We start from the raw sequence: 15,684 nt of genomic DNA, 5'->3' as shown, positions 1-15,684 counted from the left end.
AAAATATACATATAATTGTAGAAAGTGGATACAGATTTATGTTTCGAAAGTAAAAGTGAATTTATTTTTGCGCCGTATAATGCAGACGTGAAAGTAGATGTAAATTTACTGTTGTACCGTATAATACGGACGTCAAAGTCGACGTGGATTTATATTTTGTACCGTGAAATGCGGACGTAGATTTATATTTTGAACTGTGAAAGTGGACTTGGATTTATTTTTCTGCACCCTGAAAGTGGATGTGGATTTACATTTTTGCACCATGGGAAGTGGACATGATATAGACACCCACCTTAAAATGCGGGTATTTCAAAATTCAAATTAGGCACCCACCTTAGAATGCGGGTATGTCAATGTTCAATTTAGGCACCCACCTTAGAATGCAGGTATGTCAATTTCAATCCAGGCACCCACCTTAGAATGCGGGTATTTCAATGTTCAATTCAGGCACCCACCTTAGAATGCGGGTATTTCAATGTTCAAATTAGGCACCCACCTTAGAATGCGGGTATTTCAATGTTCAATTCAGGCACCCACCTTAGAATGCGGGTATTTCAATGTTCAAATTAGGCACCCACCTTAGAATGCGGGTATGTCAATTTTCAATTTAGGCACCCACCTTAGAATGCGGGTATGTCAATTTTCAATTTAGGCACCCACCTTAGAATGCGGGTATTTCAATGTTCAGTTCAGGCACCCACCTCCGAATGCGGGTATCTTATATTTCAAGTTCAGGCACCCACCTCCGAATGCGGGTATCTTATATTTCAGTTCAGGCGCCCACCTCCGAATGCGGGTATCTTATATTTCAAGTTCAGGCACCCACCTCCGAATGCGGGTATCTTATATTTCAGTTCAGGCGCCCACCTCCGAATGCGGGTATCTTATATTTCAGTTCAGGCGCCCACCTCCGAATGCGGGTATCTTATATTTCAAGTTCAGGCACCCACCTCCGAATGCGGGTATCTTATATTTCAAGTTCAGGCGCCCACCTCCGAATGCGGGTATCTTATATTTCAAGTTCAGGCACCCACCTCCGAATGCGGGTATCTTATATTTCAGTTCAGGCGCCCACCTCCGAATGCGGGTATCTTATATTTCAAGTTCAGGCACCCACCTCCGAATGCGGGTATCTTATATTTCAAGTTCAGGCGCCCACCTCCGAATGCGGGTATCTTATATTTCAAGTTCAGGCACCCACCTCCGAATGCGGGTATCTTATATTTCAGTTCAGGCGCCCACCTCCGAATGCGGGTATCTTATATTTCAAGTTCAGGCACCCACCTCCGAATGCGGGTATCTTATATTTCAGTTCAGGCGCCCACCTCCGAATGCGGGTATCTTATATTTCAAGTTCAGGCACCCACCTCCGAATGCGGGTATCTTATATTTCAGTTCAGGCGCCACCTCCGAATGCGGGTATCTTATATTTCAAGTTCAGGCACCCGCCTCCGAATGCGGGTATCTTATATTTCAAGTTCAGGCACCCACCTCCGAATGCGGGTATCTTATATTTCAAGTTCAGGCACCCACCTCCGAATGCGGGTATCTTATATTTCAAGTTCAGGCGCCCACCTCCGAATGCGGGTATCTTATATTTCAAGTTCAGGCACCCACCTCCGAATGCGGGTATCTTATATTTCAGTTCAAGCATCCACCTCCGAATGCGGATATCTTACATTTCATTCAGGCACCCACCTCCGAATATGGATTCAACTTTCGAAACAGGGGCTGCAAGTGTAACTTCTCCAACCCTGCCTTATTTACATATATTTCTTTATTGCTAACACTTGTTTTTAGCTGATGGCTTTTGACAATATCAAAGTTGGCATCACACATCAAATCGTGGAACTATTTCTTCGGCAGCGAACTGGGGCAATTTGTCGGGAAGGATAATCAGACTTCCCAACACGGGTCAAAGATCTACCTCGAACACTCGTCTCTAATTACAAGCATTCTCTTGCGTTCCAGCAATTCAATGTTCAGAATTCTCAAGTTTCTATCATAATACCCAGTTTGTCACAATTCAACACTGGACAATATTTTGCAAGCTTCGCGCCAATCGGGGTTCAAGTGTCGTAAGTATCCCAGAACTACACTCGACCTGATTCTCGTACAGCCCGAGATATGTAGGCAACTCAGAGACCGGAGTTCGGTCATAATCCTCTCAGATTTCCTTTAGCCGGGACAAAATAGGCTATTGAGTCAACGTCTTTGCCCGACAACTCTTTTCATCATTACCGGGCAAAGAGGGACAAGTTGTTGACACCCAATTTTGTCCCGTCTCTCTGCCAAAATACCTATTTTTAAGCTTCTAATATTTTTTGGAAAAAATAAAAAAATATATATTACGTTTACTATAATTATTAGCCTCTTATCAATACCGCTATTGTATCATTCTATCAATTATTATTATTTACCGTATTTTTATTATTATTATTATTATTATTATTATTATTATTCACAATTTTTATCATTTCAGTATTTTTACCAGCTTACGCACACACGTCGCATTTATCTTTGTATAATTAAATAATAGTATTTATCTTACTGTGGATTTTCGGAATATTATTGCACGGCTAGTACAACGCCATTTTTTCTTATCCAAGCGTTGAAGATTGCATATTTTGTATTGAGAAATATTTAACACAAGTTATTTAAACAAATATTTTATTTAAATTTAGAAGCCAAACTATTCTTTGCACTCAGTCCGTATTTTTACTTACCGGACCCCAAATCAAAGTCCGATTAACCCCTAATATTTTTTGGACTAGTCCATATCTCTTATCTCAATTTTTGGAATAATTCGTGTTTGAATTTATTAGTCTATTCTTTTAATACCCAGTCTAAAAATTGACCCATTCCATTTACGGACTGGTCCGACCCATTTTCAAGAAAATAAGGGAACCCTAAAAAGGGTTCCCCTTCATTTCTCCTCTTCGCCTTCGCCGCACCCCACCTTTCCTCCGCCTCCCTCTCTCATTTCTTTCCCACCTCATCACCGCCGCTTCCCCTCTCCACCGCTCTTCCATCGCCGCCTCCTCATCCAGCCAAACACCCCTGACACCCCACTTCCCTCTGCTCCCTTCGTCTCCCATCTCCCCCACGTTACCCCCACTACTTTTCCGACATCATCACACCCATATCCATCATCTCCACTCACGCCCGACATCTCCACTCCTCACTGCCATTCCACTTCATCGTGTCGCTCCTCTGTTCCACTCCATCCTCACCACGTGACCCCCATCCCGCACCCATACCTCTGACACCACGTGACCATCATCTCCACCACACCCATACCCCCACGTGCTCTGACATCACCACGTTACTTCTCCCTCTGTTCCTTTCGCCATTTTTGTCTTGAACCCAAAACCCTATAAAATGGGGTTGATTCATCGATAAAGAGGGGGGATTTTTTTGGATTCAGCAAAAAATTCCCAAATAGCCGATTTTCTTTCAGTTCAAGAAATCCTCTGCGAAATATTTTGTTTAGTTGTCACAATATCGCAAAAATATCGAATCAAAAATATTTAAACAATTTTTTCGTCTACTCTGCGTTTGTCGCGAATTCGAGTCTCGCGGCATCAAATTTGAAGTGTTCGAGTGTAAATCGAAGACTCGCACCCACTTCGCTGCGCCCGAAGAAGGTAACCTTTTCTCTTTAAACCATTTTGCTCATAGTCTGGTCTACATATGTGTGTGCTCTGTTTGGCGTTTTAGAGGAACTCGTCTTAATTTGTCTTGTGTACTGATTTTATTTTTCCTGTTTATTATGTATTTGTTAATGTTTGTGATTGATTGTTAAAATTAATGGCTAGTTTAGCATTGTTAGCAGCTTTAGCATTATAAGTCTGTTCTGTTTAGTTTAATATAGTGTCGTTTGCTTATATGTCAGTTTAGCTGCTATTGAATTATTATCTTAATGTAGTCCAGTTTTCAGTCTGGTGTTAATTTTGGTCGTTATGATTTGTCTTTAAATATGTTGTTAGCTCTTATGTGAGTTTGGATATCACTAAACCATGTGTTTATGGATGCTGTCTAGTACCTTATTTGAATGATGCTCATGTTTAATCCATTTTAGTCATGTATTCTCATGTGATCAGGTCATGCTTAAATGATAATTTCCTCACATGCCTACTAGTTTTGAGCCTAAGTTTGCCTGTACATTTAACTGTTGTCACTTGTTATACTACATGTTTGTTAGTATGTTTATTAGCTGATAGTTTCGTATACCCTGTTTGGTACAATAGCATGCTTAAAGATCAGTTCGCTATGAGGTTCTCTCTTGCTCGACCCTTGTTTGAGTTTAAACCATTACAAAGGGGAACTCATTAATCCATGTATCTTGTATGCGATTGAGAGTATTTTTTTATTGCGCATGATACATGTCTACTGCTTTACATGAATTAAAACTGCTTGCATCTCACCATTAATAGACTTTAAAGTTAAAATATATACAGGTTTGTTTAGGACCTGTCTGAACTAGGACTTCGAATCATTTTGTGATAGTTTGTTGAATAAGATTTCACTAGTAGATGGCTAAATAATGGATTCTCTTCTTTTCAAAAAGGGTCAACATGGTTCTTTGAAACTGTTTGGATTGCCCTATGTTCAGTTAACTTGTTTGCATTACGTTTGATTAACTCCTGTAAAAAATGAGTTTCAAAATAAAGGATGAGACTAGGAAAAGGGTTAAGTTCAATAATGTTCTTGTTGTTTGATTTTCTCGGTATGATTTGGTCTTCTTAGTCCTAATTTCTCTTTTATTGTCATCTGGACACATCATTTAATTTAGATTGTTGTTGGATGTGGTTCCTAATTAGCTCGAACTGGATAGCGACTCTAAATAAGCATGCTTATAGTCTTTTTTTTTCCCTGAATCTGTTTGTTGGTATTTTTGTGTTTTTTCCGAATCTATTTTGTAAGCATTCGTGAGGAAATTGCATTCCAGTTGTGTGTTATTAAAAGACAAAGTTGCTGACCCATTTTGATATTCTTCAGCAGTGTATTATCTAAATTAAAAGAACATCCCTCTTACATAAAAGGTTTTAAAATGTACCTCCAAGTTTAAAACAGATTTTTATCATATGATCTTTTAACAAAGGGTACAAGTTTCTTCGATTAGCAAATGTCGTGATTCTGATTTCATCGCTAGATATAACGGAAGTACGTTGTGTCTTCTATACTTGTTCGAAATTTCATACGCTTTCACATCATAGGCATACATAGTATGTATACATAATTTACTGATTTGTTTCAAGTTTGCGTTTTACATGGTTAACTTACTTATTGATCATGTATTAATCCTTTTCTTTCGTTTTTTTTTTATGCATGACTATCGCGTACGAGTTCGCTCGGACTCGTCTCCTTCCACATTGGGCGTTGGGCCAAAAGCCCAGCATGATCTCTCTCTGTCCAGCCCCCTATCCGCAGTGAAAAAATGAATTCTAGGCCAAGCCCAATAGACGTGAACAGCCCACAGCATGTTTAAAAAATGGGCTGAGCCCACTCCCATCAGCAGCCCAGATTATAGCAGTCTTAAAAATGGGCTGAGCCCATTTAACTTATTTACCCCTCTATTCTATCTTTTTGCATTTTAATTTGTATTATGCAACTAACTCTTTGCTTGTTCTGTTAATTTAGATAAACCTTAGCAGAATTAGTGGGTTAGTTGAATGGGACGGGTAGTTAATATTTCATTTTGTTAGAATACTTGATTTTTTTTTATAGCATACTCGGAGTAAAAGGAATCATGTTTGGCTACTGTAGAATATCGCTTTGAGAAATGTCACTAATATGCAAACATGAACTCTAGTATATGTTATAAATAGCTCTTCAAGTTTGGAATCAACCATATATTTTTTAAATTAAGCATAGTTAATAAAGGGTAATGGAAAAGAGAAAGAAAACTCCATCTTGTCTAAACTGCAAAATCAATTCGTTTCAAGTATTAAAACGTCGCAACCTGCATTTTCTTCTGTTTATGTGCAAATTATTATATTTTGGCAAATTTATTTTAAATAACACTTTTTAAAGCCATAGCAATATTTATAAGATTATTTCTTTTAAATAGCATTATCATATTTTTAAAAGCATTAGTAACATACGTAAGTTTATTTCAAATAACCTTATCATTTAAAGCTTTAGAAATATTTACAAACCTTATTTTTAACAGCTTATATTTTCCTTTTAAAACGTTAGCCCTATTGCAAACCAATTTCTTAAAATCCAAATGCCACATTTACATCTTTAATTTTAATTAATTAACCTAAGTTTGGTCGGATAACCGTAAGTTAACGGATTCTAAAGGATGCCTAACCCCTTCCCTTTAGGATAATATAGAGCCCTTACCTAGAATTACACTGGTTAAGCAGACTATTAATTGAGGTTTAGTTTTAACTTTGCCTTAGTTAACATTTAGGTGTCCTAATTCACCGTTAAATTAATTAGGTGGCGACTCCTTAAATAAAATAAACAGGAATCACCAATATGTCATACTCCCAAATCAACCCGGTTAAAATGGGGTGTGACATTCACCACCACAAAAATGGCCGACTTCGGCTCAGTTATGGCCTATTATAGTAGGCTCAAGTCTCTCGCGGATCAGCTTGCCAACGTGGGGTCGCCGGTGTCCGACCAACGTCTGGTCTTGCGCCTCCTTGCAGGCTTACCGGAGACATATGCACACTTTGTCACCACCATCCAACAGAAGGATGTGCTGCCCTCTTTCTCTGAAGTGTGCTCCAGACTCAAGCTCGAAGACGCCGCAGCCAAGGAATGTGCCCGCGATTCTAGTCCCGCGGCTCTGCTTGTTGATGATGATACTCCCTCCCCGCCACCTGGCGGAAACACTAATTCAACTAACCGTCGTGATAATAATCGTGGCAGGAATTCCAACAGGAACAAGGGAAAGGGGAACAACAACAACACCAACCGCGGGAAATCCGGCGGCGGCAGACAGACCAGCCACGGTCAGTGGTCGACGGGACAGCCACCGATAGGGGGCTACTATTGGCCAGCCTGGCCGCCCCAGCAATGGCCACTGCCCCTGCCCGTATCCGACCAGACCGTGGCAGCAACGTCCCACCACACCGCGGCCCGGCAGCGGCATTCTCGGTGCTGGTCCATGGCCTCAGCAGGCCTATTTCATGCATGGTCCGACGTATTCTGCGTACACTCCAACAGACGTGGAGGCAGCCATGCACACTCTGTCCATGCATCAACCGGATGATAATTGGTACATGGACACCGGAGTGACTTCCCACATGACTGCCAACTCAGGTACTCTCACATCTTATTTTAATTTAAGCAATAATTCTGGAATCATTATTGGTAATGGTAGCACTATTCCAATTCGTGGCTATGGTCATACATCTCTACCCCCACCTAATCCCCAATTACGTCTCCAACATGTCTTGCATGCTCTAAAACTCATTAAAAACCTTATTTCCGTACGTAAATTCACTAAGGACAATAATGTTTCTGTTGAGTTTGATCCTCTTGGGTTTTCTGTGAAGGATTTACCGACGGGGAGCCGCCTAATGAGATGTGAGAGCACCGGGGAATTGTATCCTATCACTGCCACAAAACGGACCACTCCACCATCCACCTTCATTGCCGCATCACCTAGTTTGTGGCATTTCCGACTCGGCCATCCGGGAAATACTATCCTTAGTTCTCTTCGTAGTAATGCCTTAATTGAATGTAATAGGGCCCGAACTTCTTTTTGTACCTCTTGTCCTTTGGGGAAACATGTTAAATTGCCATTTTATGATTCATTGTCATCTACTACTATGCCATTTGATATCATTCATAGTGATTTATGGACATCTCCTGTTTTAAGTTCTAATGGGCACCGCTATTATGTTTTCTTTCTTGATGATTATAGTAATTTTCTTTGGACTTTTTCAATTTCTAACAAGTCCCAAGTTTATTCCACTTTTCTATCTTTAAAGGCATTAATACGGACTCAATTCGAAAGAGACATTAAAAACATTCAATGTGACAATGGGCGGGAGTTCGCCAATAGGCATTTTCAATCTTTTTGCGCCTTCAATGGTTTATATTTCCGATTTTGTTGCCCCCATACCTCTCCTCAAAACGGCAAAGCGGAAAGAAAAATTAAATCCATTAACAACATAGTGCGCACTCTTCTTGTCCACTCCTCCATGCCCCCCTCATTTTGGCATCATGCTCTCCAAATGGCCACATACCTCAATGTCCTTCCCACCAAAGTCCTTGGGTATAAATCACCAACACAAGTTCTCTATCAACGAACCCCCTCCTATTCTCATCTCCGGGTTTTTGGGTGTCTATGCTATCCACTTTTCCCATCTACAACTATTCATAAGTTGCAAGCAAGATCCACCCCGTGTGCATTTTTGGGCTATCCGTTGAATCATAGAGGATATAAATGTTATGATTTATCCACCAACAAAATCATCATATCAAGGCATGTCATCTTTGAGGAAACTCAATTTCCCTTCTCAAAATTGCACTAGTATTATGCTGCTAGTGAGATACCTACTTTGTATATAATGACTTTCATACATCAATACAGATCACGGATTGATTTCCTACAGTAACTATCAACAAAGATGGAATGATGGGTCTCCTAGCCAAGAATAAAAGGATTAATCATAATTAGCAAATAAAATATGCTTCTTTCTCATTGAAGCACAAAGTTTTCCTAGATGCATGATTGAAAATTTTCTTTTTTTCTAAAAACATTAATTCAGATGGTGAAGTGTTTCTTTGTTTTTATCAAATGCTTTTATCATTTTAATAGCTATCTCGCTGAGATTTGTACTGTCTTAAAATTCTTTGTAATTATGACCCATACACCATCCATGTGTTGGATAAAGAATACTCATGTGAATTTTATGCTATCCCTTTATTGAGGTTCTTTCCATGACAATTTCAGTAGTACACTACACCATTGAAAAATGGAGCATTTTAACCCAAGCACCAGCAAATCAGCAATGGCCCCAAGTGCTGGGCTGTCCAAGAAAATCCATAGAAAGATATAATTTGGGATACATATCAAACTAATACTCCCTCCGTCTCAATTTATGTGATATATTTTGACTAGGCACAGAGTTTAAGAAAGAAATAAGACTTTTGAAACTTGTGATCTAAAACAAGTCATAGATATTTGTGTGGCTAGAAATCATTTCATCAAGGGTAAAGGAGAAATGTTAAGTTAAATTATTTTTAAATATATTGATTTAACAAATAAAAATGAGTTGAGCTTATAAATAAGCAGGTTAATGGTGAATCGAGGGGTCAAGAGCCTAATTCGATCCCCGCATCATACTTTGTTAATAAGAGGTTAACTGTTTGCTAGTGATTAAGCTTAACCATGTACAGGAAGAGTGAGGACACACATTGTTCGGTGAGTAAAAGATGATAAAATGTCGATTCCAGTGTCTCCTAGGAGGCGCCGTGCATCGTGTATACACTCGGTATCCAACTTCTCGTAAATGATAAGACAATGGAAGACCCTTACATAAACAGCCCTTATGTGTGGTGGGGTATCTTCATATAAAATGGGACAGATAAAATACGTAAAAGGTTTGTTCGTTTGACACAAGATCATTTTCTAAAACCATAGATTCACTTCATTTATTATACAAATTACATAGTATTTCCCTTTATGTATACAGAAGTAACACTCTCTCCTTCCATTATTACTAGTTTTGCAAGTGTGTACTTTTTAAGTGCCAGAATTTTTAGACTTGAGGAAAGATCCACTTTTGGTTATCTCACGTAAAGGCTTATCAGTAAATCTGATAATGTTGTAAATCCAAGCACCAGCTATGGCCCCAAGTGTTGGGCTGACCAAATAAATCCATAGGCCTCTGTAACGGCTTGACACTATTGCTGGGCCCAAACTCCTTGCTGGATTCATTGATGCACCTGATATTGGCCTGTCCACCACAACTCATTAGTATTACTTCAAAAAAAAAAACTGGTACTTAAAAAGCTGGTCATATATTAACTACAATCAGATCTCTGTATAACAGTCATTCTCTATAACAATCATGTTTTTTGTGGAACCTATCTTCCATGATATGTTTATGTTTTCTATAACAGCATTTCGCTATAGCATCCAAAATAATATTGAAACAAGCGACCCTGTTATGTAGAGGTTTGACTGTCTTAGAAACTATTGTATATGAAGGAAATAAGAGTGCGTAGGATTTTCATTGTATATGACTGTGAAGTGTTAAAAGTAGAAATACAGATAGTGCATCTAAAACTGAGTGATATTTTAATTTTTAAGAGAATTTTACGTAATTTACTTGTGGTTCATCTATAGATAAAGAGGATCGAGGAGGGTAAACACGTATCCACATTACTGTTTGCACCAATTCGATAGATGTATGCCATCTGTCTATACATAGATTTTGTTTACTCCATCGTGGTTAATTAATATATAACTCACTTCTTTGGATCACCTAATCATGTTAAGTTGGTCTGATTAACTATAAACACCTGCTTGCAAATAAATTTTTACAAAGAAGCCGCCCTACTCCACTTCCAATTTGGACAAAAATAGATGTATTGCACTTTGTAGAAATAGCAATTATTAGAAATAACGTTTATTAGTCATTTTTGGCCGTGACTTTAGAAAATAATATCACAAAAAATAGTTATTGTCATGGAGTTTTAAATTTGTAAATTTAGAATTTTAATTTGAAATTTGAAATTTTTTGACAATATTTATTTCAAACACAGAACTTGAAAAGTGACTATTTGTGAACTTCACCTCATTTCTAAGTTCTTTGAAGATCCATGCACACAAAAGAAACTGTTTTTTTTTTTTTTAATATAAAAAAATTTATCTGAAATAAAGCAATTCAAGAAAGAGTAATTACCCGCTAAACATCACATTAAGCAAAATGGTTGCCCCCACTGCAAGACCAGCAAGTTCTCCAATCTGCATATCATAAATATAACAAAATGATAAAATTATCGAATAAATATGATTTTCAAGAATCCCTATGTAGTTTTGTTTATTCAACTAAATTACTTCCAAAAAAAAAAAAAGAGTTCATTAATTAAAGTCACCATCTTGTGATTAATTTAATGATATGAGAATTTGACAGCTATACTTACTGTACGTCGATGCTGCAAATGGAAATTAAATATAGTTAACACATTTGTGATAATTGAAAACTTAGATGTAATCGAGTTCACAAGTCTATTGATTACGAACTAGCTGGATTAGCTATATTCCAAATTTTGTTTTAAATGGGATTAGAGCTGAAAATATTATTTTTAATCGATTCATCCTCTTGTTAAGATGAAACATAAAATCTAATAGGGGAGGTTCAAATTTGTTCTTGTACAATTCGAAATTGTTTAATATGCCCAATTTCAGTTTTAGTTCATCCATACCGTTGTTGTTAGTAAATCGACTCATATTTGTCATTGTCCTTAACATAACTCCAGCATGAAATGAGTGAATTACACGTGTTTAAATTTACCACTCAATTTCCCTATAGTTTATAATTGCCCTCATATCAGAGTTCCATAGGAGTTAAATGCAAAAACGAGAGTAATATTAGACCAAATATGCTTGAGAGTGCCAAATTTGACCCTTTTTTCTTAAAATCTAATCTTTCGTTCTATTTTAGAACATATTTTCCATCTTAGTCCCTCTCAAAGGGAATATCATACATCATTATTTGGGAATACTTTTAACTTTAAACTATTAATTTTACCCTTACAATGAGAACTTTATAACCACACAAATATATATGACTTATTTTAGACAATAAGTTTCAAAAAACTTTCGTTCTTTTTAAAACTTCGTGTCCAGATAAATACCGTCACATAAATTAGGACAGAGAAAGTATATCGAGAGGGTACTTACAGCTCGATTGTCAGTTGCAACGCCGGAGATGACAAACATGAGATAAAAAGTAATTATAAATTCGATGACAAAAGATTGAAAATCGGAGCCGGAAGGTAGGGTTCCGGCAAAGTGATCGTGTTTTCCGGTAAATATTAGACGTAAAGTTCCACTTGCTAGTGTTGCTCCAAGAACTTGAGCTGCAACATAAGCTGGTACCTGAAGAAAAAAGAAAAAATATTATACTATATTTATGAATTTAAATACTATGATGTGACAGTATAATTATAAGCAATTATCTATGATCATATGTACTGATCACAAGGTCTACAATTTTTTTAAATCCACATAGGGCATGATTGAAAGAAAAAGCTAGTGATGAAATAATAGTTTAGAGAGCTGTGCACAACATAATCTTCTTTAATATTCCAACTAAATAAACTGACAATACAGCTTGTAACTACTTGGGATTCTACGTAATGCAAAACAACACTTATTATGGACCGGAGAGAGTTTTTTTTTTTTTTTTTAAAGGCTTAATGCTGTGCGACCCCGTAAACTTGTTCCTATTGAATTCCTAAACTTATCCTCAAGTGTTTATCAAATACAATCCGACTTACATAGTATTCCATCTTCAATGTAGCAACATGCTAATATATATATTCTAATTTAATTATGCCATCTTTTAGCTAAGATTAGCAGCAATTGAGAGGAAAAAAAAGAGTAGCTCTTAATTAGGCTCGTAGTGGAGGAGTAGAACCACCAGAAACCGACACATTCATAACCTAAAGAATAGCTTACTACATGTCTAAAATATTGCTTCACATTCATTTCTCTAATTTAATTTATGCTTCTAATATAAAATCAGATTTAGAGGGTTTGATAGACATACTTGAGGACGGGTTCAGAGGTTCAATAGAAACAATACTTAGTTGAGGTGCTAAAATGGGAAAAAAATATGAGGTGGGGGTGGGGGCGCGGAGGTGGGGGGAGGATGTGTGCAAGTTTAGAGAGCCGCATATGCATTAAGCCTTTTTAAAATTTTGGATTCAATCAAATGACATCATATAAATTGAAACAGAAGAAATACCTGCTTCCAAGGGAACCTTTTGCAAGTGGCAAAGGCAATAGTTACAGAAGGATTAAAATGAGCACCAGAAATATGGCCAACTGAGTAAACCATGACCATCACAACTAGCCCCCAAGTTATGGCTATTCCTGGAAATGTTATTATTCCTTTTTCTGCATTCACAACCACTGACCCACAGCCAGCAAATATCAAGAAGTATGTTCCTACCATTTCTGCTATTACCTGTTTTATACCATTAATTAATAAAATCAATTCAGGTAATAAAATCATAATATCGTAATTAATCAACACCAAAAATATACATCATTATCCAGTAATTACAAAAGTGCATAAACTTATTAGTTGTGGGTTTTGGATATGTTTTGGATATTTTTTGGCTCTCGGAAGCCGAATTTTCTTGGAAACTACTAGCATAGCTATATAGTAGATATTCTCGCCAAGAAATACTGAGGGTTGTAGTTGGAATGTATACGCTCTCTTCATCCTTAATCAAAGGTCTCGGATTTGACTTCCCAAAATAAAAATATCCAGATATGGAGTGCTACTCCTTTGGGCTATACACGATGCAAACCGGATTAATCGTGGCCTGAAGCAGATACTAGACATCGAGTGGAAAAATAAAATTAAAAATTGGCTAGATGTTTTGTATATTTAAATTTTAAGAATAAGAGAATATTTTTCCCACCTCGGCCCGTACCTTCTTTAACAAGAGTTTTTGGATGAGGTTATCATATAATTCAACAAGCTTTTTAGATGTGATGATCACAAACTTTATTAAAGCAGACTGAAATTCGGAGTTCAAGTTTCACCATTTTCTTATCTAAAAGAATTTATGCATGCTTGTCCATATATACTCTCTTATCGCTAATTTCGATAGAGGCTATATACTCTAACAGCCAACAGACTCATAATCCCTGGTTGCGGCCTCCTGCAGGCTCTCCAACCAGGGAGGGACTTGCTATAAGTACCTTTTTTTGGGGTATACGTGAAAAAGAGTGACAAACTCATTTTGAAAAATAAATAAATTTAGGAACCCTATTTTTCTTGTTTTTTTTCACAGACAAAATATTACTACTGTAATTAACAAGAAGAAGAAAGATGAGGAGTTTACCTTTTGAATAAAAGGAACAGTAAGAAAGGTGCAGGTTGAAGAAGAATCCTGGTGATTATTCAAATCATCTTCTTTAATATTCAAAGTTACACCATGAGTATTCCCATTAGCTGCCTGATGATCAGCCATAGATAATTAATATATTAGCCTTAATTTAAGCTTTAATTGTTCAAGAAGATGGAATACTAAGGAGCTAGGTAGTTGTGGAGTACAAGGGCTTCTATTTATACAAAAATTATTTTGAAAAAGTTAAAAGAAAGAAGGGACAACTTTATTCTTTTTCTGTTTCTTTTTTTGTTTCTTTCGGAGATCTATGCTTTGAGAAGGAGATGAGAAAATGACAAAATTATTAGTCCCTTATATTTGAGGATAGATTCAAATAATGTTATAAATATTTATTGTTGAGCAATTTTGGTCCTGTAAATTTATCAAAAGTGAGATTTCGGTAAGATTTTGGGGGGAATTGATTTTTTTTTAAATTAGAAACACTAGGAAAGTCTCATCAAATCCGAGAGCTTGTAATATAAAAACACGCACTAGATACTAAAAGTAAATTAAAAATAGCAGAAATTGCACCCAAAAAAGCAACTATGAAAAACAAACTAATAATAGGAGAAACTACAAAAACTACACCTACAATTATGAGTTTATGCTAAGTCCTTTTTTTTTTTTCTTTTGTACAGTTTCCCTCAAATATAATAGTAGACAGAAGTTGTTAAACATTTTATGAAAGCAAAAACTTTCTCTTCCAACAAATTTAATGGATCAAAACCGTTCAAGAGTTATTTAAAGGACTATTTTATACTTACCCCAATCCCAATATAAGAAATCGTTTATTTTTTAAAGGACTACTATGTAAATAATGCAGGCTACCTATTATAATAGGTAAAATAATTTGACTGTGCAAAATTATATATACTATAAATAAGCGTAAATAAGAATAAAATGGAAACTTGGAAATCATGAAGATATGTTTTTCAGTGGGTGGATATAGTTGTCACAAATCATTAACTAATTGCACTACTATCCACTAGACAAATGGAAAGTTCTTTTTCACTTTTATCCTAAAATTGGAATATAAATTGCTAATGCTGACACTCGGAAACAACTGCATATATTACTAGTACTAAGTATATATATGTTCTTGGGTATAAACGTTATTTGATGGTTGGTAATTGTTCTGTTCTCATCTAACCTTTTTGATATTATTTCAATGATTTACCTTTTTAACTTGTCATTTTTCTTTCCCAGAGAATATAGGGTGGTTGAGGGTGACCTATGAAAAAGGTTATAACAGATTACCATGGTTAGACATTACGTATTACCAAAGGTTTGTGGTGGGATGGATAAATCCCTCCAGCTTTAATTAGAGGTCTTGAGTTTAAGGTTTGGGTATGACAAAATTATGGTATGAAGCATTTTCTATACATGACGTGAATCAGGATTAGTCGAGGCCTCAATATCTGCACCCTCGTCAAGAGGTCTCGGGTTCAATTTTTGGGTTTTAAAAAATCTTGATAGAGAGTGCTTCCATTTTCAATGAATCTTACACCCGAATTAATCAGATCCTGATATAAATACCGAACACTAGGTGAAAAACAAAAAGAGACATTTGGCTAGATA

At 36.7% G+C, this 15,684-nt stretch overlaps 1 protein-coding gene across 1 annotated transcript; it reads right to left on the bottom strand.

Moving 5' to 3' along the window:
* Positions 1 to 9,501: 9,501 nt before the first annotated feature.
* LOC132619077 (aquaporin NIP1-1-like) lies at positions 9,502 to 14,267 on the bottom strand. The gene is made up of 5 exons (XM_060334047.1): positions 14,062 to 14,267; positions 12,951 to 13,172; positions 11,882 to 12,079; positions 10,881 to 10,942; positions 9,502 to 9,929 (listed from the first exon to the last, which is right to left on the bottom strand). Exons 1-5 carry the CDS (start codon positions 14,188 to 14,190, stop codon positions 9,716 to 9,718), a joined length of 825 nt encoding a protein of 274 aa, XP_060190030.1. The 5' UTR covers positions 14,191 to 14,267; the 3' UTR covers positions 9,502 to 9,715.
* Between the last annotated feature and the right edge of the window lie 1,417 nt (positions 14,268 to 15,684).

The sequence above is a fragment of the Lycium barbarum genome, chromosome 11 (genome assembly GCF_019175385.1).
Source record: "Lycium barbarum isolate Lr01 chromosome 11, ASM1917538v2, whole genome shotgun sequence".
NCBI lineage: Eukaryota > Viridiplantae > Streptophyta > Magnoliopsida > Solanales > Solanaceae > Lycium > Lycium barbarum.
The sequence above is the reverse complement of the archived record's forward strand: the minus strand, read 5'-3'. Positions and strand labels throughout refer to the sequence as shown.